The 26,331-nt window shown below is 39.9% G+C and overlaps 3 protein-coding genes across 8 annotated transcripts in view; all 3 read left to right on the forward strand.

Annotated features, from left to right (window-relative positions):
- Positions 1-3,437, forward strand: part of map3k1 (mitogen-activated protein kinase kinase kinase 1, E3 ubiquitin protein ligase) — a 40,511-nt gene extending 37,074 nt beyond the window's left edge. For both annotated transcript variants that reach the window (XM_017489826.3, XM_017489827.3), the window contains exon 20: positions 915-3,437. In XM_017489826.3, coding sequence (XP_017345315.1) covers positions 915-1,064 — 150 coding nt within the window. In that variant the 3' untranslated portion in view covers positions 1,065-3,437. The remainder of the gene's footprint in view (positions 1-914) is intronic.
- A 2,106-nt stretch (positions 3,438-5,543) lies between these two features.
- Positions 5,544-18,557, forward strand: hmgcs1 (3-hydroxy-3-methylglutaryl-CoA synthase 1 (soluble)). 4 transcript variants are annotated; one of them, XM_017489762.3, is made up of 10 exons: positions 5,544-5,697; positions 9,471-9,928; positions 10,161-10,286; positions 11,775-11,939; positions 12,594-12,762; positions 13,687-13,857; positions 14,223-14,329; positions 14,420-14,545; positions 14,673-14,830; positions 15,655-18,557. In XM_017489762.3, exons 2-10 carry the CDS (start codon positions 9,481-9,483, stop codon positions 15,742-15,744), a joined length of 1,560 nt encoding a protein of 519 aa, XP_017345251.1. In that variant the 5' UTR covers positions 5,544-5,697; positions 9,471-9,480; the 3' UTR covers positions 15,745-18,557. The 4 variants fall into 4 exon arrangements, with proteins under 4 accessions (XP_017345251.1, XP_017345253.1, XP_017345250.1 ...); XM_017489764.3 differs by having other exon boundaries at positions 5,620-5,697; positions 9,434-9,928; XM_017489761.2 differs by lacking the exon at positions 5,544-5,697 and adding an exon at positions 7,495-7,706.
- A 4,132-nt stretch (positions 18,558-22,689) lies between these two features.
- The window catches only part of tln1 (talin 1), an 86,808-nt gene continuing 83,166 nt past the window's right edge, over positions 22,690-26,331 (forward strand). For both annotated transcript variants that reach the window (XM_017489074.3, XM_017489075.3), the window contains exon 1: positions 22,690-22,855. The gene's annotated coding sequence lies outside the window, so the exon portion shown is untranslated. The remainder of the gene's footprint in view (positions 22,856-26,331) is intronic.

The following is a 26,331-nucleotide window of genomic DNA, read 5'->3' on the forward strand; positions in this document are numbered from 1 at the left end:
AGTAAAGTAAGGTTCATAAAGGGAAATTTTTTTTGTAAAAGGTTTTTGTAATATTTGGTGAGGGACTTTGTGGAGTCTGTCAGTAAAACTGCTCAGAAGAGAAACTCCGGCCTCTGTGACACTGCAGATTCTGTTCACGGGAGTGAAAAACAAATGGTGTCCAATCAGGACAGAGAGGTGTCTCCACTTTCTCCTTAGTTATGTTGTACTAGTATTTATTGATGATGGAATTTCCAGCTCAGGTCATTTGGCACAGTTTGCCAGTAAGAGTTGACTCGTCCATCTCCCAAATTGCACATTGCCATTTTTTTTTTTTTTTTTCAAAATCAGACAGAGCTCTTTTTGACCAGTTATCTTTTGATCAGTGATTGTTATTGACTTAACTCAGGCTGAAATCGTACTCTACCTCTAAACATCCCTGCATTAATGTTATTGTGCTTCATTAAAAAAAAAATAATTCCACTTCTGTTTATCCTGGTAACTGACGTCGTACGCTTTACTGTGTACCTCTCCAACAATAGTAATGCAGCAGATCTTGTGCCTGTCATACTGCCTCATACAGCTGAGAGTCACACACATCTCACAGCTCTGATGTTGTATTGAGATTTCCATCAATGCATTTTGATTCAAGTTCAATTACATTGCAGCAGTAATGTCATTGCCTGCATCTACAATAAAAAAGAGCAAACGACTCACACGTGAGTCGACTCCCTATGTTCACCCGAAAGAGCCGAGTTGTTTGTGAACGACACATCACTAGTGTTCATGCGTTTTAGCCTAGACCTGGGATTTTCTTCAGTTAAAAAACAGATTGAGTCAGTTTCGTCTTGTTCTTCTTGCCTGTGAATGTTTGCAGTATCATGTTTATTAAGTGCGTGTTCCTCTAACGCCATTAAATCTGTTCCTACCCTCAGATTGCCAGTGCTACCACAGCACCCACCATCCCTCCTCACATTTCTCCGGGCCTGAGAGACGTCACACTGCGCTGTCTAGAGCTGCAGCCTGCCGACCGGCCGTCCTCACGCGAGCTCCTCAAACACCCTATCTTCCGCCATAACTGGTAACACCTGAGTGTCCAGGAACTACTGAAGTGCCTGTCCAGGCTGCCCCATCACTGCTGTCCCCCCTTCCGCACTAGCACTAGCTCAGCTCAGCTCAGCACACACACACTGGGCCCTTTACTGCTGTAGCCTCAGCACATAATGCAAAAGCAGCCCATCGAGTGCCTTTACAAACGCGTCATGTCTCTTCACTGCATTCTGTTTCTATGTTAAACCGAGTCTCTGCTCCTTCCTGCACTGTTTCTTGCCATTTCAATCACAGGAAGGTGCTGAAAAGCTTTTAAATTGAAATCTCTCTAACTGGAGCAAGATTGTTGTTTTTTTGGGGGTGTGTTTTAAGTAAAGGTGTAATAATTTTGTTTTAAGTGGTGGAATTTATTTTTAAATCTTTTGCATTTAACCGTTACTTCATATTTGTGCATTTTACTGTTGGGCCATCATGTTTTTCTTTCGTGACGTCTAGAAACACCATGAACAGGTTTCAGGGAAAGGTGATGCTAAACAGAAACTTGGCTATTTCAGCTACCGTAATGCTCAATGTGAATGCTTAGAACGCTGGTATCTGTCTAAATGTATCTTTTTATTTTTCCAATCTCAACGGAAATCCCGTGTAAAAATATATGATTTCATACGTGTTAAGGGCGGAGTTGAGGATACATTTATTAGCTTTCTGGGTTTAACGGAGTTTTTAATATTGAGACCAGCAAATTGTTTTTGAACCTCTAACTGAACTTATAACTTGTGATGTTACGTTAAAAAAAAAAAAAACATCAATTTGCGGTTCAGTTTCCTTCGCGTTCTGTGATGGCATGTTAGCATGTACATGAGCCTTCATTGTAAACAGTGTAATTTTATTCAGAAGGCTGTTTTTTTTTGTTTGTTTGTTTTTTTGTTTTTTACCGGAAATTTCCTCAACTGCATTCTTGGTGCTGTTCAAATCTGATGCGAATAATCAATGTTGTTGATTTTGAGATTATTGTCCTTAAAAATATCCAGTGCATGTTTTAAGCGATCGTTGTCCAGCCGAGCATTTGAGATTCACCTCAGGCTGAATATAAGCGCTGTTAGCTGTTTATGGTGGAGGGATATTACGGAGCTTGCGCCTTTCTTTCTCATCAATGTTCTTTTCAGGGGGAACGAGTCTGCTCATCTTTTTGATTAGGAACACTGAACTTGTTCATTTTTAAATCATAATAACTGTATGAATTGTAACTCTTCAAGTGTTGGTGGTGTTCTTGTAAGCTGTTAAACCATGATGTAGCTCAGTTTTGAGAATCCAAAATATTTCTTTCTGGGTTTTTTTTTTTTTTTTTTTTTTTTTTTTTGGGCAAACCCCCTAATCAAATGAAGGGGTGTCAAAAAATTTGTGACAATTTTTAAAGAGATTTTTTTTTTTTTTTTTTTTTAGAAAAAAAGAAATAAAACTATATTTAATGCACGTTTTGTGTGGGATACAAGCTGATCAGGCTTGAAGAGTTAAGATGTAAATATATGTGAAATTTTTGGTAGCTAAAATTATTTTACTTGACTCATGTATTTTTATACCACACTTTTTCCATAAATACATATTTTTGTTTCTCTTTGGGTTTATTTTAACTTTATCTTTCTTTTTAATGTCTTTATAAAAAGCTTTAAGATTATGCACTCTGTCGTTTTATATACTGGAAAAAAATCTGATTCATTAAAATGCATAAAAGCTAATCAGTATTACTGAAATGTCATACCTGTAATTCAGTACTTCAATTGTTTTTTGATTTTTCTTTCTTCTCTTGCTGTTATGTATTTTATTTTACACTTATATTGTTGTATTTTTGCCCTTTTTATGGATCAGAGCTGGACTGAAATTGTGAAATAATGCTGTTTCTTGTCACTTGGTACTTTTTCCTTTTTTTTTCTTTTTTTTTTTGTTGTTGTTTTCTTCTTCTTTCTTTCTTCTTCTTTTTTTTTATTACGAAGACTTGCTGTTTTATTCCAGTCTCTACTACCTCAGGTGTCCTATAGAGTTTCCTTTACCAAAGTTCACTTTCTCAACACATACACACACATTTTTTATATATATATATATATATATATAAAGTGTGTGTGTGTGTGTATATATATAAAATATTCTTTTGACTGTTATTTGTTTATTTTAATCTGTTTTCCAGGGCTTAGGGGCTAATTTTATATTAGCACCATTTTTATTGTGCAAATAGACTCATGAAACCTCTGGGTTAAGGAAACAGAACAATTGGCTTAAGCTATAGTCTTTCATTTTAAGCATCATGAAATGTTTAATTAAAGTTAAAGTTTTTATCCCATTGCAAACCTTTTTATAACAAAATTGACTTATTTTGGTGTTCGTCTTTAGCAAATAAAAATGGGAAATTGGTCTTATTTTTTTGTACATGCAGCTTTCTTTCACTGTGGTGTTCTTTGAGCTTTTGCCTGAATGTTGTACATTTCTATTAGGGGGGATAGAAATTAAAAGTCTAGACTTAAATTTACTTAACATTTAAAACAACAGTACACTTATTTTTATAAAGACTACTATAATCATTTCAGGGTACATTGAAGATCAGATCTTTTTTTTTTCTTTTTTACAGCTTTTGTTGGATCATAAAAGTAATACAAAAAAAAAAAGTAATACAAAACATTTACTAGTGGTCTTCAAAACTTGGGGTGTATATGGGGGGGAAATCCAAAGTACTTCCATCATCAAACATTATTTACCTGTACAAATTATATAATGGATTTTAAAAATACATAAGCAAAAATATCAAGCACAATTAATTTCATGTTTGAAACCGTTGGACATTTGCCAACACCAGAGGTGGTTTTGGTGCACACAGAGAGGTAGCCATATGGAAAAGTACCTCATGCCCACAGTTAAAAACCATCTGGCTCTTTAATGTGGCTCTTTAATGTTTTGGGGCTGTTTTTCTGCCAGAGGACCTGGACATTTTGTTAGGATACATGGCATCATGGACTATCAAATATCAACAAATATGAAATTAAAACCTCTGCCAGAAAGCTTCAAATGGGCCGTGGTTGGATCTTCCAGCAGGACAATGACCCAAAACATACATCAAAATCAACACAAAAATGGTTTACTGACCACAAAATCAAGGTCCTGCCATGGCCACCCCAGTCTCCTGACTTGAAACCCATAGAAAACCTGTGGGGTGAACTGAAGAGGAGAGTCCACCAGCATGGACCTCGAAATTTGAAGGATCTGGAGAGATTTACTCTACAGGTGTCTCCAACCTGTTTAGACATTACAGAAATAGACTCACTGCTGTAGTCTTCTAAAGGGCAACCATCCCAAAACATTAATTGTGAGGCTGTGGATCATTTAGAAACCAGAATTATATATTTTTTTTTAAATACAGTGCATTACATCAGTATTCACCCCTATGAGCTTTTCCACATCTTTAGTGTTAATTAGGATTATAGATCAATCAGCCATAGCATTAAAACCACTGACAGGTGAAGTGAATAATATTGATTATCTCATTACAATGGTCAAGGTGTGGGATATGTTATGCAGCTCATGAACAGTCACTTCTCAAAGTGTGTGATGTGTTGGAAGCAGGAAAAATGGGCAAGCGTAAGGATCTGATGACTGGGTAGGGTGCACGGTGGCTTAGTGGTTAGCACCTTCGCCTCACACCTCCAGGATTCAAGTCCTGCCGGGGTTTGCATGTTTTCCCCGTGCTCCCCCAGTCCAAAGACATACATGATAGGCTGGATGGTAGGCTGGTTGGCGTGTCTAAAGTGTCCGTAGTGTATGAATGGGTGTGTGTGTGATTGTGCCCTGTCCAGGGTGTACCCCGCCTTGTGCCCAATGCTCCCTGGGATAGGCTCCAGGTTCCCCGTGACCCTGAAAAGGAGTAAGGATGGATGGATGGATGACTGGGTCAGAGCATCTCCAAAACGGGTGTTCCCATATGCCGTGGTTAATGCCTAGCAAGCCATCCAAGGAAGGACAACCAGTGATCCAGGGCCATGGGCACCCATGCCCTTGGTGAGTGATCTAGCCCGTCTGGTCCGAAAAAAGTTAATGGTGTTTCATACATACTTCATACATCATTACTTTATTCAGTAAAACATTATAAGCACTTGTTCACATTTTTCCAAAGTCACTATATTAGTCACTATATTAGTCACTCTTATATTAAGTTTCTGGTGAAACACCACCTTGTCCATCACAGTCACCGTGTTTTTGTCCTGTTCAAGTTAGGACAAATTTGAATATCCAGCCACGGGATGCTGTAAACATGCTCCGGGGTCCCGTGGATTGGCGCACGCACGTGGGACGTACTGAAAGGTGCGCTCTGATTGGTCGGCGCTCTCTCACCATACGCCGTCATTCACTCACACCATTGAGCCACTCGCAGCGCGGCCGGTCTGCGCGCGCCCTGATTGGTGCGCCCTTAAAAAGGGGCGGGCAATAAAAACTTCAGAACCTCGGTTCTCTGTCCTGATTGGGCGCCGAAAACGCGTTCAAATCTGTATTAGCGCTCGCTCAGGTAATGTCCTCTTACTGTATATAAATAAGCCAGAATCAGAAACTTCCAAGTGTGCGTCCACATCGAGATTACCAACTCTGCCTTTAATTCCAACATATTTATTGAAGAACTGAATATTTATATAGGTAAGTATATTTTTTCGCCCTGTTTGTACATAAATAGTCGTTTGCTTAATGCTAAAATAACAAAAATACAAAAGAGGTGAACTGTTTTAAACATCATACTATGAATAACTAGGAAAAACTAAATAAAATAAAACTAAAATACTATCTAAATAATGAAAAAAAAAATAATAAAAAAGTTTAACTGCACTAAACCTAATTCAATCTAATGCTATGAATAATGGTTAAATAATAAATAAATAAATAATTAATTTAATTACAAAAAAACAAAAACAAACACTAAAACCAAGCCCACAAGTAAACTGCATTAAACCTATGTAATGTTATAAATAATGAGAAATGGAAAAAAGTGAACAGGATGAAACCTATCTGATCCAATACCTTTACATTTACTCCTCCTCTTATTGTATAATCATAACTTTTTCAGTAAAAAATCTGTATGAAGCAGGATTGACATTAAACTTGGACATCCTATCTAACAGCTTCAGCTGAAATAGAACTGCAACAATCCATCTATTATTGTTACTACTGTAAAGTGTGTTAAATCTTATTTATTATTAGGGATAATATTAATTGTAAAGTGGGACACATAAATAAATATTGCATTTTGTCACTATTTTTAAAACCATCATCCCAATAATCCACTTTGTAAAAGATTTCCCGTACACTATTTAAAAGCACAAATCAAGAAATACCAAACATGGATAGCTTCTTAGAACCTTTGTTTATCACACCCTGTACGATTTCATGTTGTTTCTGTTAAAGTTAGCAGCGCAGTGGTGCAGTGAGTAACATTACCACCTCGCAGGTCCAGGTTCAATCCTGAGCTCAGGTTACTGTCTGTTTCGCATGTTTGCCCTGTGTTCTCATGGGTTTCCTCTGGGTTCTCCGGTTTCCTCAGACTGTCCAAAAACACAGATAATAACTGTGTGAATGTGTTCCTGTTGTGTTCCCACTGGTATCCCATCTGGGGTGAATTCTCTCACCTTGCATTCAGTGTTCCTGGTAACTGCTAATATTTATCGAACATATTTTACCATTATTTATTTGGCTCATAATATGTACGAATCTTTTATTATACAGCACAGGTGTTAACTTTGATAGTTTTGAAAACTAGGAGAAAAAAAAAACTTCCCAATGATTCCTGCTGGAAAAAAATAGGAACTCCTATAGAAATTGCAATGGTCGTAATGGTTATAATTGGAAATGGGAATTGTACTGGTTGTAATGGAAACTGTAATGGTCCCTATGGGTCTCTACTGGTAATTTGTTGGCTTTTATTGATAGCATGTAATGTCTAGTGCAGTGGTTTTCAAGGGGGGGGGGGGGGGCAGGGGGCTGTATGTAATTATTAATTAAAAAAAAGGGGGGGATATATTCAGAAGTCTGTATTTTTAATGTGTTTTAAAGACATCTTGCAAAAGGGGGGCCTCGGTCAAATTTTAATGCCATTTGGGGAGCCTTGCCCTGGAAAAGTTTGGGAACCACTGGTCTAGTGGACACCATTGAGAACCTATAATGGTAATTGTATTTGTTTTAATGGCAACTGTAATGGACCCTGTGGGTGTCTACTAGTAATTTGTTGGCATGTTATGTCTATTATGTCTAGTTGATACCCGTTAGGACCTACGCGGTTTTAATGGTTAACCGCTCATGACTTTTAGTGGTATTTGTAGTGGAAACCATTAGAATGTCTGTAATGGTTTCTATTGTTGTTGTTTTTCAGCAGGGATAAACTCGGTAAAGAATTTCGATATTAGAATGTTTCGTTATTAACAATAAGCGTGGATAAACTGAATGAACGAGATAAATAATTAATCGGGACTGTATTTGAAACACAACGTAACCATAGCACGCTGGAAAGCGTCTCTGACTGCTAAACCGGAAGTCGGTCCGTCCGCTATTGTTGTCCGGCTTCACGATCACATGGAAGAACTGACCTTATGATTTTCGGGAAGGGGCAGAAACTCCTCTCTTTCTGACATTGCATTTTCGTGTTATATGTTTGTAAGGTAAGAAGATATTCTGTTCTATTAACTTTTCGGGAAAAAAACCTGACCGTCTAGACTAGAAGTGAATTTATGAGTCATGAGGTTGTGGTTTTCCGGTTAGTTTAGCTGTGTTAGCTAGCTGTCGTTACACCTCGTCATAACACTAGCGCTGTTTTGGGCTGATTAGCTAGCTAACTATCGACATGTGTGTTACTTTACTAGTAACATTTAATGTAATCAACTAATATAATTTTTTTCTTATAATGACTAATTTTAGGTATAGAAATCCTGAAACATCCTATTGGCTGTGTGTATAGTCGAGTTTGAATATTTATCTGGTTAGGTTAACGTGTAAGCCAATTACAGGAGGGGATGTTCACTTAGCCGGCTGATTGCTGAGGTCAGGACAAATCACTGGTCACTCTGACACCGCGACACTACTTCATTGTTTTATAGGTTGATCTGCTGCTCATCCAAAGTTTCTGTAAGTTTGTTTTTGTTTTAAAATATAAATATCCATCTTGCAGTTGTTTTGTTTCAGGGCGTTTTAAAAGGCGGCTTGTTATACAGTAACCAATGAGAATGACTCAATGACTGTTGGAAAGCTGTTCCATGGTTTGATGATTAAACACACAGGCTCCCAGTCCTGGTGGCTAATTTTAGCATTTTAGCAAAGCTGAATCATCTAATCAGCTACTGAACACCCCTTCGTGAAGTGTGGTAGAGAATGGGAAAACACTACAATGTGCAGAACCAGGGTTGGGAATCTCTGATCTAATATAGGGTCTTTATATTGATCTACATAGCATATGGTTAGTTGTTCTTTCTTCATATGTAAGCCTAGTTAAAAGTCTGAAGCATAGCTAACTTGTTTTGCTTTTTTTTCCCCCTCATGTCTGTTTGTCCAAGTCACTGACTAGTAGATTTCTCCTCACTATGTTGGGTCTTCATATATAGGGGAAATTACAACTTTGCAGCAAAATGTCTTCCAAAATTTTTAATAATTAGTTTATCTAGGGGCAGTGGTGGTTTGGCGGTTATGGCTCTGGGTTACTGATCGAAAGGTCAGGGGTTCAAGCCCCAGCACTGCCAAGCTCCACTGTTGGGCCCTTGAGCAAGGCCCTTAATCCTCTGCTCCAGGGGTGCTGTATAATGGCTGACCCTGCACTCTGACCCCAACCTCCTAACATGCTGGGGTATTCGAAGAAAAGAATTTCACTGTGCATATGTACGTGTGAGAAATAAATACTCATTATCTATAGATAGATCGCTCGATCAATATCAGGATAGAGATCAGGAAGCTGTTACAAGGTAGAGGTGGACTTTTAACAGGAAACATGGCAAATACAACACTGTTGCCAGTCTAGGAGCCAAAGATGGGAGAGACGACTCTGTGTGTGTTTACAAAGAATTGGCAAGGATGTAGAGGGAGTTTTGTAAATAAAGTTATATTTTGATTTTTAAAAAAATGTTAATTTCCCCCCATGTATAGAGACTTTTTGGACACCCTGTATATTCAGTGTCGTGTGCTATATAGCCATTTCAGGGACTGTTTTGGACAGCTTGATGTGACGTAACTAGGTAAAAGGTCGTGGGATAGCAGCTTTTTTGACCTTTCACCAGATTAAACCTTTAATCCTATTGCAGAGGACTTGCAGGTTTTGCAAGAGTGCGCACGTGTCACGGGACACATTTTCAAATATTCTGGTGAAATTGTCAGGAAGTGTTATTTGGTTGTTTCTGTGCAGGCGTAATCAGTTGAGCAGCGCACGTTTTCTTTTCCAGTCCGATCACAATGCCTGGTTCTGTCCCTGCGAGCTATTCAGACACTTGGCCCAAAGATGTGGGCATCATTGCTATGGAGGTCTACATTCCCTCCCAGTATGTAGACCAGGCGGAACTGGAGGAGTTTGATGATGTTGGAGCAGGGAAGTACACCATCGGTCTTGGGCAAGCGCGAATGGGTTTCTGCTCAGACCGGGAGGACATTAACTCGCTGTGTCTGACCGTGGTGCAGCGGCTTATGGAGAGAAACTGCTTGTCGTATGACAGCGTGGGAAGACTCGAGGTGGGCACAGAGACCATCATCGACAAGTCGAAGTCAGTGAAGACAGTATTAATGCAGCTGTTTGAGGAATCCGGAAATACAGACGTGGAGGGAATCGACACCACTAACGCATGCTACGGAGGCACCGCTGCTCTTTTCAACGCTGTCAACTGGGTGGAGTCCAGCTCCTGGGACGGTAAACTTTGCTTAATCATATATTCTGACTTTGATCGGGATTTTATTTATAGACGCACTGCTGAGAACTTTGATGAAAGTTACTTATAAAGGAGGTACTTTTTAGAGTTATGCCTACTCTTAGATTTTCCAAGGATTAAGTGCATCATACTGATCATTTTACTTTAATGCTCATAGTATTCATCGGTGTTGGTATTTGTGTTTTGATTTGTATTTATTATTTCCTGCTGCAGGTCGCTACGCTCTGGTTGTGGCTGGAGATATCGCGGTGTATGCAACAGGCAGTGCCAGGCCTACAGGAGGCGCTGGAGCAGTGGCCATGTTGGTAGGGCCTAATGCACCTCTGGCATTTGATAGAGGTATGTAGCCTTAAAAAAATCACAGCTGTCATGACCTTTGGTACACTTACACCACTGCTCTTGTTTTGATAGCTAAGGTCAAAGTTAGCACGCTGCTGAGACTTGCTACTGTTTGTAAACTCTGATTACACACCTGTAAGACCGTACAAAATTGAATAGGATTTTCTTAAAATGTAAGGAAGTGAAAGTAGTATATCTGGGGAAACAAATCAGTTTGGACTGAAGGATTATCGCGGGTTTTTTTTTTATTTCCGTAAAATAGCTTCAAAGTTGTCTGACACTGAATGGTTTAAAATGAATGCTTGTTGCACAGATCCTCTTGAAGCAAAGGTTCAGACAAAATTGAAATTTGTATCATTTTCCCCTTCACCCCAAATGTAGTCGATGAGTTCGCACCTGCCCAAAGTTTGCTTTTGTACTGGAACTACAAGGCTGATACAGCTAACAAATACACTTTAGCACCATGGAAAATACTTGTTTAAATCATCACACTCTCAACTCAAACCCTGTTGAATTGATCGGTGTATCAAACCAGAGGTATGACTCGGGACTATGATCCCACAGGACCCAACAAAAGTCATGGGAGCAGGAAGTATTTACTTTCATGTGGGCAGGAACAGATGGTCTGATAGGAAGCTTGGGTAACATTGTAAGACCTAATAGGACCAACCAAGTTTGTTAGAAAATATTGGTCAAACTTTCTGCAGGAGTGGGCGGGATTGGTCAGAGTTTCTGCAGGAGTGGGTGGGATTGGTCAAACTTCAGTAGGAGGGGACTGGATTGGTCAAACTTCAGTAGGAGGGGACTGGATTGGTCAAACTTTAGTAGGAGGGGACTGGATTGGTCAAACTTCAGTAGGAGGGGACTGGATTGGTCAAACTTTAGTAGGAGGGGACTGGATTGGTCAGAGTTTCTGCAGGAGTGGGTGGGATTGGACAGAGTTTCTGCAGGAGTGGGCGGGATTGGTCAAAGTTCAACAGTAGTGGTTTGGATTGGTCAAAGTTTCCGCAGGAGTGGGTGGGATTGGTCAAAGTTGAACAGGAGTGGGCGGGATTGTTCAAAGTTTCTACAGGAGTGGGCGGGATTGGTCAAAGTTTCCACAGGAGTGGGCGGGAGTGTAATTGTGAATATAACTGTCACCTGATGTTATGTATAAGAAAGGTAAGATTGTCCAAACAATAGATGCAGTTATCTTAGCCATAAGGGTGTTTTTTTTTTTTTCTTTTCTTTTTTCTTTCTTTCTTCCCCTTTCCTCCAGTACATGGTCTGTCAACTCCATTTTTATATTTGGATAGGAAGTGTAAGTCTTGATTTAGATGACAATAAAACTCCAAGTCTCAATTATGAATACTTGTAATTAAGATACATCATGCCATTTTAGTTTTGGCATTACTGACCCAAATGGTGTTTGATGGTGTAAACACACAGCTTGCATGATACTAAACTGGCTAGTGGTTCATAATGGTCTCTTTTTTTTTCTTTCTGCAGGCCTACGAGGGACCCATATGCAGCACGCGTATGATTTCTATAAGCCTGATATGGTGTCAGAGTATCCTGTAGTTGATGGCAAGCTCTCCATCCAGTGCTACCTCAGTGCATTGGACAGATGTTACTCTGTCTACCGCAATAAAATTCAAGCCCAGTGGCAAAGAGGTGTGTACTCTTTATCAGCACGCTCATTCATTATGCAAGCACTTTATCTGACCATGCAAAGATACTCTCTGCTGTCACTGCAGCACAGTGCAGTTTACTTATCTTACTCACATTTCAACTATGTAAAGTATTAAGTCAAGCTAGTCTGTTCCTATACCTCCCAGGGTGTGAGGTGTGTTTTCTTTTGTTTTACTTTAAGCCAAGTGTTCTTGTCATGGCCACAGGAGGAGTTTTTGAGCTTAAATTAATACAGTAGTGGTTTATTGCTTGTTTTCACTGAGGTGTGCTTCTTCGGAGTAGGCTAAAGAACAATGATCAAGAAACCTCAGAGTATATAACTACCTCATGAAGGACCGTGGGTGCGTCTCAATCAGCTCACTAGATCATGAATAAGTATATCATGTACACGAGTTCAGGCACTAGTAAAGACCCTGGCTCACTATGCATTGGGACATTGCTGACTCAATTTCCAGTGAAATGATTACGTACCATCTATTGAACTAGGGAGCTGATTGAGACACACCCACTGATGATGATGATGATGATGATGATGATGATGATCTCTATCTAAATAACTGAAGCTCAATACAACATACTTATTTACATCTGTTTTGTATGTAAATATGTTTTTGTTTGGTTGTGCGTTCATTTCAGAGGGCCTTGAGAGACGTTTCAGTCTGAAAGACTTTGGCTACATGGTCTTCCATTCTCCCTATTGTAAACTGGTTCAGAAGTCTCTGGCTCGACTCCTGCTCAACGACTTCCTGTCTCATCCCAACCCCGACATGGAGAGTGGGCCTTTCAGCGGCCTGGAGGCCTTCAGGTTAGTATCCGTAACTGAAGAGAACTGCAGAGAGACAGAGCTGTCATTTCCTGTGAGGCCCTGCGTACAAGCATTAAAATAAACTTTGGGCAGCCTGAAGTCTGCTTTGATCTCGAACACGCTGTTGTGGCTTCACTGACATGCCTAGAAGTGTGTATGCAAGGACAACTGCTTTTATCATCTTGTGTACTTGAGAGATTCAGTCTAAAGTGCACAGAACGATCAGTTGTCTTTCACTTGAGCTTCCCAATTCAAATTTAACACAAATGGTGTGAATCAGAAAATCATGAGCAAGCAGTAAAGTTTAAGCGTTTTAGGACACCAGTACATTATCATGCACACACATTCACATCTAGGACAGTAATGTTGTCATGTTGCTGATATTTTGTTTGAGATCCTGCTCAAAATCTGCCATCTTTAACTCCTCTTTATGTAGGAATCTATTTTTATTTTTATTTTTTTTTATATAAATCTACCTTCACTCAGTTAGGTCAAATCCCAAATGGCTTTTTATTCAATATACATGTTCACCATATAGGGTATGATGTAATGCTTTTACAGAATCTAGTCCCTGTAGAAGTTTCTTGGATTTTAAACTGATACATAATTATTTTTATTTATTTATTTATTTATTTAAAATAAAATGTGTGTACATACACACATGCATACATCAGGAAACAATGCTCATTTGGCAAAAAAAATCAGAAATGTGTATTTCAGTAGACTTATCTTTGGGGAACCGTACAAATCGAATTATTTATTTATTTATTTATTTATAAATGAATCAATTCTAATATCTAGTATTTGAACAGTAAAATTAATCCTGACTGCCTCGTCACACACGCAGAACCACAATCTTCACTTTTTCTTGCTCTTTTGTTTACGTCTAATCGTTTCGATTATATTATTATGGTTTTACCCCAGGGATGTGAAGGCTGAGGACACATATTTTGACCGTGATGTGGAGAAGGCCTTCATGAAAGCCAGCGCAGAGATGTTTGAGCAGAAAACCAAGGCCTCCCTGCTCATATCCAACCAGAATGGCAACATGTACACACCATCTGTGTATGGTTGTCTGGCTTCCATTCTAGCACAGTATGTCACTTTGTTTACACTTTCTAGAATAGCTTCCCATATATATATATATATATATATCTTCTCTTGAACACTGTCTAATTCTCTAACATATGAGCTTCACAGAATTGTTTTATTCTGTCAGCATTGTTTTATATGCACGGTTATAGTTAACACAAAACTACAGCCGGATACAAAATGACACTAACAGTACAGGTCTTCGTACGAGACAGACCTGAGAGAGACTTCTACCAGAGCTGTTTTATTCAACAAATTCTTCAGTGGCGAACATGTAGAATTCCTATCATTTTTCGTTAGGTGTATCAGAATGCATAACTTGTATTGTATGAGGATTTAAGAGAATTTTTTTCTTGTTATCCTGACAGATTTACACCTCAGGAGTTGGCAGGTCAGAGAATTGGCTTGTTCTCATACGGATCAGGCTTCGCTGCCACACTCTACTCGATCAGAGTGACACAAGATGCTACACCTGGTGAGTGTATACATGTATTCACAGCACACACAACTTTATGGAGATGCCTTGACGTCACAAGTCATGTAAACGTGTGTGTTTTATCCCAAGGCTCTACGCTAGATAAACTGGTTTCCAGTCTGTCAGATCTGCAGGCCCGACTGGACTCTAGGAAGAAGGTTCCACCTGCTGTCTTTGCAGACAACATGAAGCTTAGAGAGGAGACCCATCACTTGGGTAAACCACCAAGTCTTTATCTCTATCAGTGTCTATATTTTCAGTTTCATGACCTGATGGAAATATAATAGAGGGATATTGATCATGACTGTCCCCACCATTATTGGTATCTGGTTTACTCCTACAGCAAACTACGTCCCCCAGGGTTCAGTGGACGAGTTGTTCCCAGGAACATGGTATCTAACGCGTGTGGATGAGAAACACCGCAGATATTACACTAGACGTTCCCTGGATGAACACGGACCTCTGGAGGCAGGACTTCTTAATTCCGTGACCGCGTCCGAGGTATGGCAGAAGATTAAATGGACTTTTGTCATGGTATACTGATATGGCGATGTAACCTGATGAGGAAACATAAAACAGTTACGCAATACTCGTATAACTGATGGTTCAACAAATCTTACTCCTGGTTGAGTTGTGCCCCTTTAAATATACAAGATTTGTGAAATATGCTTATGTACTTTTTTAAAGAAATAAATATACCAGGCAAGAATGAGTGTAAATAGTATTCTAAATTACTTTGATGAAATAGTGAAAGTTGACTTATTCTTATCAAATAAATCTGTTTTTTAAAAATGTATCACAATTTCCCTAAACAAATACCATCGCCATCTGTTGGCCATAACATGTACTGCAATGGTAAAGAAAATGTTGACAAGCCGTCCCCTCCCGTAACAGACCTCCTACATATGCCTCATTAGTTGCCTTTTAAGGAAAAGGGGCAATGGAGAGCAGCTCGGCTCCGCCCCACCCAAAATAAATTTCTGGTCTTTAAAAAAAAAAAAAAGGTTAAGCCTGAAACATTACATGAAACATTACATGGCCATTTTGCAAATCAGTATTTTCAAAGTATGCATGAAATTATGAATATTACATCAGTTATGAATATTGCAGCAATTTTAAAAATATACAAACTGCACCTTAGTACACGCACTGCTAATTCAGTGTTTCGTCGTTTAATGTCATTTTCTCTGAGCATTCAAATACGTAACCTGATACTAAAAATGTTTGTGTAGTTATCATCCATTATTCCTGTATAATGTCCCACCCATAATCTAAGGTTTATATTTAATGAATCTAATCTAATTTTCATTTCTCTACTCCGGCAGCACATCCCCAGCCCGGTGAAGAAGATGCCCCGCATCCCAGCCACCACTGCTGTCCCTGAGGCAGTCACTATTACTAATGGGGAACATTGACGTTAACCTCAGTGAGGTTATTCATACTGTAGGTGACAATAAGGACACGTGATCCAGGCGAAAACGAAAAAAGGTCAAGGCAGGGCTTTCTGTCTTGGTCTTGAGACATTTCTGAACAAGGATAGATTTTTTAAATATTCCTGGATAGGATTGGTTATTCTGTCAGTTTAAGCTGTTCTTATATACACGTTGGTGTGGTAAGAGAATGGTGGAAAGTGGGTGGTACCATCATGACAAATAACAACATATTTTTTGCGAAGTAATGAGCACAATGTGGCAAAGTGTACATGACTGCTGCTCGGAGCCCACAATCTATGCACAGACAAAGGGGAATGTTTTTTTTTTGTTTTTGTTTTTTTTGGGGAGGGGTTTTTTCCCCCTCAAATAATCCTCAGTCTGATTTCACATCAGGTTTCTTTTTAGGATCTTTTGTTTGCATTGGAAATTAGTGGAAATGTTTTGAGGAAGAGATAATAAGAAAATCAGGCCCAGCTGAGTAAGGGTGGGAGTAAAGGGATGTTGACCTTTTTTTTTTTTTACTTTTTTTTTTTCTTCCTCATGCTGTTTTTCAGTAAGCAGTGCTGCTGCTTTTTTACCCCACATTTCTGACATTTTCTTTCAATTTGGAAGCATGTGTAAATATCATGTCTTGTTTTGGTTTTTGTGCTTTTTAATAATTATATTACTAGTCCATAAGTGTAGTCCGTTGTGTGTCACCATGACCATTGTCGTATCAGCACAGCTGAGTCAACTGAAAATTCTTCTTAATTTTCTCTGCAATTATAGTCCTCGCCACCTGCTATCTTGAGCTCTCCCTTTATTAAATGGTTGCTACCAACCTGGATGCTGCTTCCTGTCACCACATCTTTCTCTCTGGGTAGTTGAATGTGCGTGTAAGAGCACACCAACCCAATAAGAGCATGGCCCATTGTGGCTGTTGGTGCATGTGGAACTGTTGATCCAGCGTTGTATCCAGTGAGACATCCTTTATATCTTACTGCACCATTTGAGAGCCACCGTTTAATGAGTTAACGTGATGTTAAAGATTCTGCGATGTGCATTCTCAATTACAGTCATGGTCAGTTTTGCATCAAGATGGTGATATGTAACCAACAACTAAAAAATACCAACACTAGGTAGTGTTCTGTTATTAACGGAGATAAATTTAGGCCATACGGTTGGCTGGATCTGTAAAACTGAGGATAAATGTAGTTCAGAATGAAGTTAAGGTATTGTATAATTATTGATCACCAGAGTATAAGTGAAAGTAATATTAGTTGTTTAATAGATGTAACTGCACTTTTTGTTTTTGTTTTTTAAAACAATTGGGACCACTAAAGCAGGGAAGGATTAAAGGAAAGACAGATGTACTCACTATCTATAAATCAGGCTCATTGAAGCTGTTGACACAGTGATGATCGGAACTCTTGAGAAATTCACATACTTTTTGTTTTTAATGTGTTCTGGTTGTGTGTAGTCTTTCATTCTGTCGGTTCTTGAGCCCCCTTGCCTTTGGTTGTGCCAAATTTAAAAAGCTTACAAAATATCATTTGCCGTATATTGTGTCTGGGATCATTCTGATACTGCAGGCAGGTTTTTATTTGATGAAACTGGATGTAAAAGCAGAACTTGTTTTCACCATACACTAGGGACTGACGGATAATGTCATAATGCAGTTTCGCTACAAGTAAATAAATAACGTTAACCTTTCGAACAAGAGTTCAGTTGTCAATGACCTGGAGTCCAAGAGAGTTAAACTGCACTGTAGAACATAAAATCTAGGGTTATTAGTGCACCCTAGTGCTTTACTGTATCATTTGGTGTCTTTTAAAGCAGCATCACATTCATGAATGCAGTTTCTCTGTAGAGCATTTAAAGAGACCTTATCAGCATGATTTAAATGTGTGGTTGTTTTTTTTTAAATAATATACACACACGCACACGGGTAACTCTGTGGAAGTTTCATAGTGGCTGATGGTAATCAGGCCCTAGCTTACAAAACAGTGGTGTCGTTTTCCTCTTTCCCAATGAGCAATGTGTATAAAGAGCTTAATTTGCTCAGTAATAATAAATATTAAATATAAATGCCAGTGCCTCAGACTGGTTAGAATCACTTGTAGACATTTTCATTTCATTGAGGAGATTTTTCTGTATGGGATTTGTTTGATGTCATTCAATGTTTTTAAAGAAACACAAATAAATCTGAATAATGTAATGAATAGCTATATATACTCTCTTAAAGAAACGGGTGCTAAACTGTACCTTTTCCTGTTGTGGTGGTACACTTATCTTTTGTACCTTTTTAATATATATCTTGTACCTGCAAATTGTACCTTTTTTAAAAGATTATTTTTCTTTATTGTAGCTATAGAAAAAAAGATTTAATGTACATTATTTAAGTGATAAAGCTTTAAAGGTATACGATATACATCTTTCTAGGTAACAGATATATACTAAAGGTACAAAAAGGTGTACGCAAAGAATAGTGCAGTGTAGTATAATTTTTTTTTCTTTCTGAGAGTGTGTGTGTGTGTGTGTGTGTGTATATATAATAATGTATTGCAGCCAGAACAAATTGCCTCAATAGTTTTAACTTGAAATGGCTAATGTTTACAAGAAATTTAACTGTGATCATTTACTTATACCGATTTTTGGTGAGTAATGTACAGTACTAGCCGTAAAATTATTTATATTTGTAAATGCAAAAAAAAAAAAAGTATCTGATCTGGCGTAACTTGCAGAAAACAAGCTATATATAAATAATGTAATCTATGTAAGTATGTATGAAATGAAAGTAAAGATCTCTTAAATTATCCATGTTGTTGTCTTTCATTTATTTATTCTCAAATGCAAAACAAATCTTTATAGCCATGTAGAATAAATAGATTGCACAAAATGTTTGTGTGAAGAATGGTCTGAATTACAGTATCAATAGTATTATTTGCAGGAGCACTGTGTTTTTGGATTTTGGATACACACATTTAATTCCTGGATACCCCCCACCCCCCACCCACCCATCTTTAAGTGATTTAATTTCTATTCTCACCTTTTCAGTTATATTGTAATACATTCTGTAATGCAATTTCAGGGCTTTATTTGAGGTGTTAAATGAACTGTTGTTCACTGTAGTAATGGTATCCAAAGTTAAACCTAGTTCAGGACTAAAACAAATGAATTTCCACCACAGTAGGAAAATCCATTCATTTAATGGATTAAATGAATGTACTTTCAATCTATAATTGGGTAACAAGGTTATACATTAAATGACCTTGTGAATCAATATCACAATATCATTGAACATAAAGGGGTTTTTTTTTTTCTTCTTCTTCTTCCAATGATCTTCAGGTGGATCAGATGACCAGCTTTCTGTTGAACATGTGATTTGTGAAATATTCGAAATATTTCATAGGGGTGAATGTGTTCAGGCAACTGGATTGAGTGACTGTTGTAGAACATTTTAAAATGCATATACATTGATCAGCCATAACACTAAATCCACCTGCCTAATATTGTGTGGATCCCCCTTGTGCCACCAAAACAGCTCTGACCTGTCGAGGAATGGATTCAAGACCTCTGAAGGTGTGCTGTGGTATCTGGCACCAAGACACAAGCAGAAGATCCTTTCCTGTATCTTGTGAGGTGGGGCCTCCATTAACTTTTTTGTCCAGCACATCCCACAGATGCTTGGTTGGATTGAGATCTGGGGAATTTGGAGGCCAAGTCAACACTCTGAACTTTTTGTCATGTTCCTCAAACCATTCCTGAACAATTTTTGCAGGATGAATTATCCTGCTGAAAGAGGCCATTGACATTAAAGCCACTGACCCCACAATTTGGCCCTTACACTTGCCCATTTTTCCTGCTTCCAACACATCAACTTCGAGATCTAATTATTCACTTGCTGCCTAACATATCCCACCCCTTGTCAGGTGCTATTATAATGAGATCAATGTTATTCACTTCACCTGTCGGTGGATTTAATGTTATGGCTCGGTGTATATGTTTTAATCCTCTAATGGACGACACAAGAGAAAATATGTTTCAAGCACAAGATGTCATATGGAGTCACCATCCATCCATCCATCCATCCATCTTCAGCCACTTACTCCTTTTCAGGGTCACGGGGAACCTGGAGCCTATCCCAGGAAGCCATATGGAGTTACACATTAATGAAAAAAAACCCAAAACGAACATTTTAATGATTATATTTGAAGGTAAAGTGTAGTAGTTATATGGTACCGGAACTGGAATAAATGCTGTTTTGTAATTACTGTAGATGCTTTTTATTAGCGTTTTCAGTTATTTATCTGAAATATGCACATTGCTGTAAAGGACACTTTACCAGTGTGTAAAATGTCTTTTTTCTTTACATACTCGGTTGTAAATGTAATATCAGTGGGACACAAATGACACCCCGGTCTTTTCAAGCAATGAAATCACTCTTCTTCTTAAGTGTGAGATGACTTACACATACAGTTTATACGATACTAAACTGAACGTGTTAGCCACATTAGCTTTGTAGCTGGTTTACACAAATAAATATAAACAGCGGTTGTGCTTTTATACACCAGAAGATGGCGCCAACACAAAAGGCCTGAGCTCTATGGGTGCGGGTCCATCCATCCATCCATCCATCCATCTACTACCGCATACTCCTTTTCAGGGTCACGGGGAACCTGGAGCCTATCCCAGGAAGCATCGGGCACAAGGCGGGGTACACCCTGGACAGGGTGCCAGTCCATCACAGGGCACAATCACATACACACTCACACACCCATTTATACTGTACGGACACTTTGGACATGCCAATCAGCCTACCATGCATGTCTTTGGACTGGGGGAGGAGTACCCGGAGGAAACCCCCGCAGCACGGGGAGAACATGCAAACTCCGCAGACACAGGGCCACGGTGGAGGTGTGAGGTGAGGCAAACGTGCTAACCACTAAGCCACCGTTGGGTGCGGGGTCAGTATTTTAAATAGTTATTCTGTAAAAACTCTCCCCTCCAAATGTATTTTATTTGGCAACAAAAAAACAACAACAACAAGTACTCTATACTCTATTACATCATGTATAGTACACCATTTAACATGCAGTTATCTGACGTAGGCTGAAAATGAGGCCCAAAATTTGAAGTGGAAGTCTACATTAGAAGTCATTTGGATGATAATATAGTTCCAATTTCTTTCCTTCCTTTCTTCCTTCCTTCATTTGTTCATTCATTCATTCATCCTTTAACCCTGGGCGCAGTGTGTCCAGAGCCTATCCCAGGAACACTGGGGATGACACGCCCTGAATGGGACACCAGTCCATCGCTGAGCACCATGCACACATTCATACCTAGGGCCAAATTAGAATAGCCAATCCACCTACTGGTATGTTTTGTGGAGGTGGGAGGAAACTGGAGAATAGAGGAGAAGCCTCACAGCTCCAGCATATCTTGCTGGATCCTGAGCTTGGGTTACTGTCTATGTGGTGTTTATCTGGGTTCTTTGGTTTTCTCCAACCACCTGAAAACATGCCAGTAGTAGGTGTGTTAAATTATGTAGGCTACATGTGAATGTATATGAATGTGTGTGTATGGTGCCCTGCAATGAACAGGAGGTATTCCCACCTCTTGCCCAGTGTTCCCAGGATTGGCTCTGGATCCACTGACACCCTGAATGGAATAAAGATTAGAAGAAGAAGCCTTTAATTGTCGAATATACATTACAATGCAGTGAAATTCTTTTTCTTTCTTTGCATATCCCAGCTCGTTAGGAAGCTGGGGTCAGAGTGCAGGGTAAGCCATGATACAGCGCCCCTGGACCAGAGAGGATAAGTGCCTTGCTCAAGGGCTTAAACTCCAACCTTCTATGGTCGGCTGTGGCTCAGGTGGTAGAGCGGGTTGTCCACTAATCGTAGGGCTGGTGGTTCGATTCCCGGCCCACATGTCTCCACATATCGAAGTGTCCTTGGGCAAGACACTGAACCTCAAGTTGCTCCCGATGGCAAGTTAGCACCTTGCGTGGCAGCTCTGCTACCATTGGTGTGTGTGTGAATGGATGAATGAGACACAGTGTAGTAGGTGTGCTAAATTATGTAGGATACGCTTTGGATAAAAGCGCTATATAAGTGCAGAAACAAAACAATTTAGAAATGCCGATCAACCTACAAAGCTTGACTTTGGACTGGAGGAGGAAACCGTAGCGCCCAGAGGAAACCCCAGAGGTAGACATGAGCTTCCGTTACTTGTTATCAACACAAGCTCCAGTGCAATTTGGTTGACCGAGCGCATCTGGAATGAAGTAAATTATTGTGTAAATATAATTTGGGGCAGAATGGTTTCTTTAAACCGAGAGTTTCCTGTTGTGCTGTTATGTACCACAAGATGGCGCCATCATAGAAGTGCTCTTATCAATGCTAAAAAGTACATGTTTTCAAACTTTTCTTTTCGCAAATCGTATAGAGAAATGTATTTAGTAGATAAACTAATCTCTAATGGCGCAATTGCGTTACAAATAAATAAACATTAACAATCAATTTTTTTATCAAACGACCTGGCTAATTAATTAAATAATTAATTTGATCGACACTATATATTTTTTTAAATAATAAAAATAAAAAGCTCTACAAGCAGGCCATTTCTTGGTGTTTTTTTTCTTTTCTTTTATCTTTGGTAAAAACGACTTTCAAGTTTAGTAAATGTTCCACAAACTGCGTCCCAAACCACATACTACCTTACTAAATAGTATGTAGTACGCATGCGCTGCTGTAGTACTGCTCTTGTGTACTATGTAGTACGCATGCGCTGCTGTAGTACTGCTCTTGTGTACTATGTAGTACGCATGCGCTGCTGTAGTACTGCTCTTGTGTACTATGTAGTACGCATGCGCTGCTGTAGTACTGCTCTTGTGTACTATGTAGTAGGGGAGTGTGCGGATTGGGACGCGGCTGTAGGGCGGAGCTCTAACGGCGCCTCTGAGCAGCGGTGCAGAGCAGCGGGTCCACAAGCCAGCTACTGACGTTTAACCAGCATTTTCAGGAACATCATTTTATCTGCTGGGGAACGGGATTGTTTATTCTGAAATACTGTCCGGAAGTGGAGAACAGAGCGGTCGAGTGAAAAAGAGGTAAGAGCTAAAAGGTTACAATTTGAAAAGAAAAAAAAAAGAGAAAAGAAAACGCATTTCCTTCTGCCTACTAAACTTTGTCTGGGTGGGAAGTTCCTTATCCGACGGGTCGCTCTTGCTAAACGCTTTTCAAAACACAAACAAACAAACAAAAAAAAAACTTGAGAAATGGCCTGTAATATGGCGTCATGTTGAAAGATGTAAACGCTTAATTCCGAATAAAACGACATAAAAGTGAGCTGGATAATATGGGTTTATAGTAGAGGACCGAAATGTTAGCTAGCGCTGTAGCTCCTTATTAAAAAAGCTCGGCTTTACCTGGTGTGCGGCTGAGGAAGAGCACTCGGCTAGCTGTTTTAAACAGACTTCGCTTCCTGTTCTGGCAGAGTGTGGATATTTGTGTTGTAAGTTTTATAAACTAGTCTATTAGAGGTGTGGAGACTGTGCTGTAAGTCGCTGAAGTTTGCGCCACGGCCTGCAGGCTGTAACTCTGTGCCAGAAGTCTGAACTTGAAGTGAACGTAGGCGTCTTGTAACACACACACACACACACACACACACACACACACACACACACACACTATCCTGTCCAATCTGCTCCATTAATGAGTTACTGATAGTAGACAGGCCAGAGGTTTATATGCAGCTTTAAAACTAACCTCAGACACACACTGGGAGAGATGTCGTAGTTTTCTTTTTCTTGTATGTGTAGTAGATAAAGTTCACTCATACATTCACAAGTCCATGTGAAACTCGGACCTTCACCCTAATCAGCCCTCTAAAACATGTTTCATGCCATTTGTTATGGCTCGCCTCAGGTATTGCAAAGATTTCACATGGCTGTGTGTGTGGGGCTGTGTCGTAGTTGTCAAACAGGTTGGGCTAGAGAACAAAAATGCACCCTGAGGGTGCGAATACTTCAGGGTATATAATGCACGGTCTGAGTGTAAATACCCGAGTGTGTATAATGCACGGTCTGAGTGTGTATAATGCACGGTCTGAGTGTGTATAATGCACGGTCTGAGTGTGTATAATGCACGGTCTGAGTGTGTATAATGCACGGTCTGAGTGTGTATAATGCACGGTCTGAGTGTGTATAATGCACGGTCTGAGTGTGTATAATGCACGCTCTGAGTGTGTATAATGCACGGTCTGAGTGTGTATAATGCACGCTCTGAGTGTGTATAATGCACGCTCTGAGTGTGTATAATGCACGGTCTGAGTGTGTATAATGCACGGTCCGAGTGTGTATAATGCACGGTCCGAGTGTGTATAATGCACGGTCCGAGTGTGTATAATGCACGGTCCGAGTGTGTATAATGCACGGTCCGAGTGTGTATAATGCACGGTCCGAGTGTGTATAACGCACGGTCCGAGTGTGTATAAGGCACGGTCCGAGTGTGTATAAGGCACGGTCCGAGTGTGTATAAGGCACGGTCCGAGTGTGTATAAGGCACGGTCCGAGTGTGTATAACACACGGTCCGGGTGCGAATACCCGAGTGTGTATAAGGCACGGTCCGAGTGTGTATAAGGCACGGTCCGAGTGTGTATAAGGCACGGTCCGAGTGTGTATAAGGCACGGTCCGAGTGTGTATAAGGCACGGTCCGAGTGTGTATAACGCACGGTCCGTGTGTATAACGCACGGTCTGAGTGTGTATAACGCATGGTCTGAGTGTGTGTAACGCACGGTCTGAGTGTGTATAACGCATGGTCTGAGTGTGTATAATGCACGGTCCGAGTGTAAATACCCGAGTGTGTATAACGCACGGTCCGGGTGCGAATACCCGAGTGTGTATAACGCACGGTCCGGGTGCGAATACCCGAGTGTATATAACGCACGGTCTGGGTGCGAATACCCGAGTGTATATAACGCACGGTCTGGGTGCGAATACCCGAGTGTATATAACGCACGGTCCGGGTGCGAATACCCGAGTGTATATAACGCACGGTCTGGGTGCGAATACCCGAGTGTATATAACGCACGGTCTGGGTGCGAATACCCGAGTGTGTATAACGCACGGTCCGGGTGCGAATACCCGAGTGTGTATAACGCACGGTCCGGGTGCGAATACCCGAGTGTGTATAACGCACGGTCCGGGTGCGAATACCCGAGTGTGTATAACGCACGGTCCGGGTGCGAATACCCGAGTGTGTATAACGCACGGTCCGGGTGCGTTTGCATGTTCTCCTCCCCCAGTCCAAATACATGTATGTTAGGCTGATTGGCATTTCCAAATTGTCTGTGGTGTGTGAGTGTGTCTGCGATCGTGCTCTGTGATGAATTGGCACCCCATCCAGGGTGTCCCCCACCTTGTGACCAGAGTCCCCTGGGAAAAGCTCCAAGCTTCTCGCAACCCTGTGTAGTATAAACTGTACAGAAGATGGATGGATGGATAATAGTAACTCTGGGTTTAAATACATGAGTATATAATGCACAAGTATACAGTCGACTACAAAAGTTTGCATACCCTTAGGATGAAATATATACTAACAGGAAATTAAGTATGTGAGATTTTAAGGTGTTCTAGTAACAAGTATCGATCAGTCCAACTGTTTTTCAGTCTAATCTCCCTTTCTGGATGTTCTATATATATATATTCTTTAATACTTTTGCCTTTATAACTGTCTCCAACCTCTTTGCGTATCATATCAGTAGAGGTTTATTGATGAATTTATTTGCAATATTCACAGTTCCATTAAAGCTTCTTCTTGATGTATCTTCTCTACCTCCTCCAGATTGATTGGTCAATCTTTGCTCGTTCTTCTTGACAGCAAAACTTTCAATTTTCAAGCAAGTCTTGTTTATTCGACTTATCTGCGATGGATTATTGTCTTGTTGCGTAATGTGACGTTTCAGTTTCAACAGGATATGTTTAAAATCAGGATTCTTCTTTTCTTTAAACTCGGAAGCCATCGGGGACGCAAACTTTTGCACTCAGTGGTGTAACGCACACTCCAAATACCTGAGTATAATATGCACAGCGTGGCTAAATATCTGAGCACATAACGCACTTTTTTGGTTCAAATACCTGGAGAAATAACGCAGCATCTAGGTCTAAATGCCAGTGGAAGTAACGCATTCTTTGGGTCCAAATATCGAGGGTGAAAAATGTGTCCAAATAATACACGCTACACATTCAAATACCAATAGGAAATAATTCACCCGCTGGGTTTCAACGGTCTGGCAGTACACCTAAAGTATGCCGAGAACATTTTTGTGTTATAGTCTAAGACTCAGGTTTGTTACTAAGCTAGAAATGCTATGTATTGAAGAATAACTTCATAATAATTCAGTGCTAAATATCAGTACTGTGTGTATCTTTCTTCTTCCTCCGCCTTTTAAAATGTACTAAGGTTTAAAACAAGACATCACTCAATGGTATGACTAGTCAAAGGCAGTGTACGAGGTCACTGAAAAATAGCATCCAGCGATTCATTGTGCGTTTTATGACCCACATTTAGGAGAGAGCATGCT

This window comes from Ictalurus punctatus, chromosome 16 (assembly GCF_001660625.3).
Source record: "Ictalurus punctatus breed USDA103 chromosome 16, Coco_2.0, whole genome shotgun sequence".
In the NCBI taxonomy this organism is placed as follows: domain Eukaryota; kingdom Metazoa; phylum Chordata; class Actinopteri; order Siluriformes; family Ictaluridae; genus Ictalurus; species Ictalurus punctatus.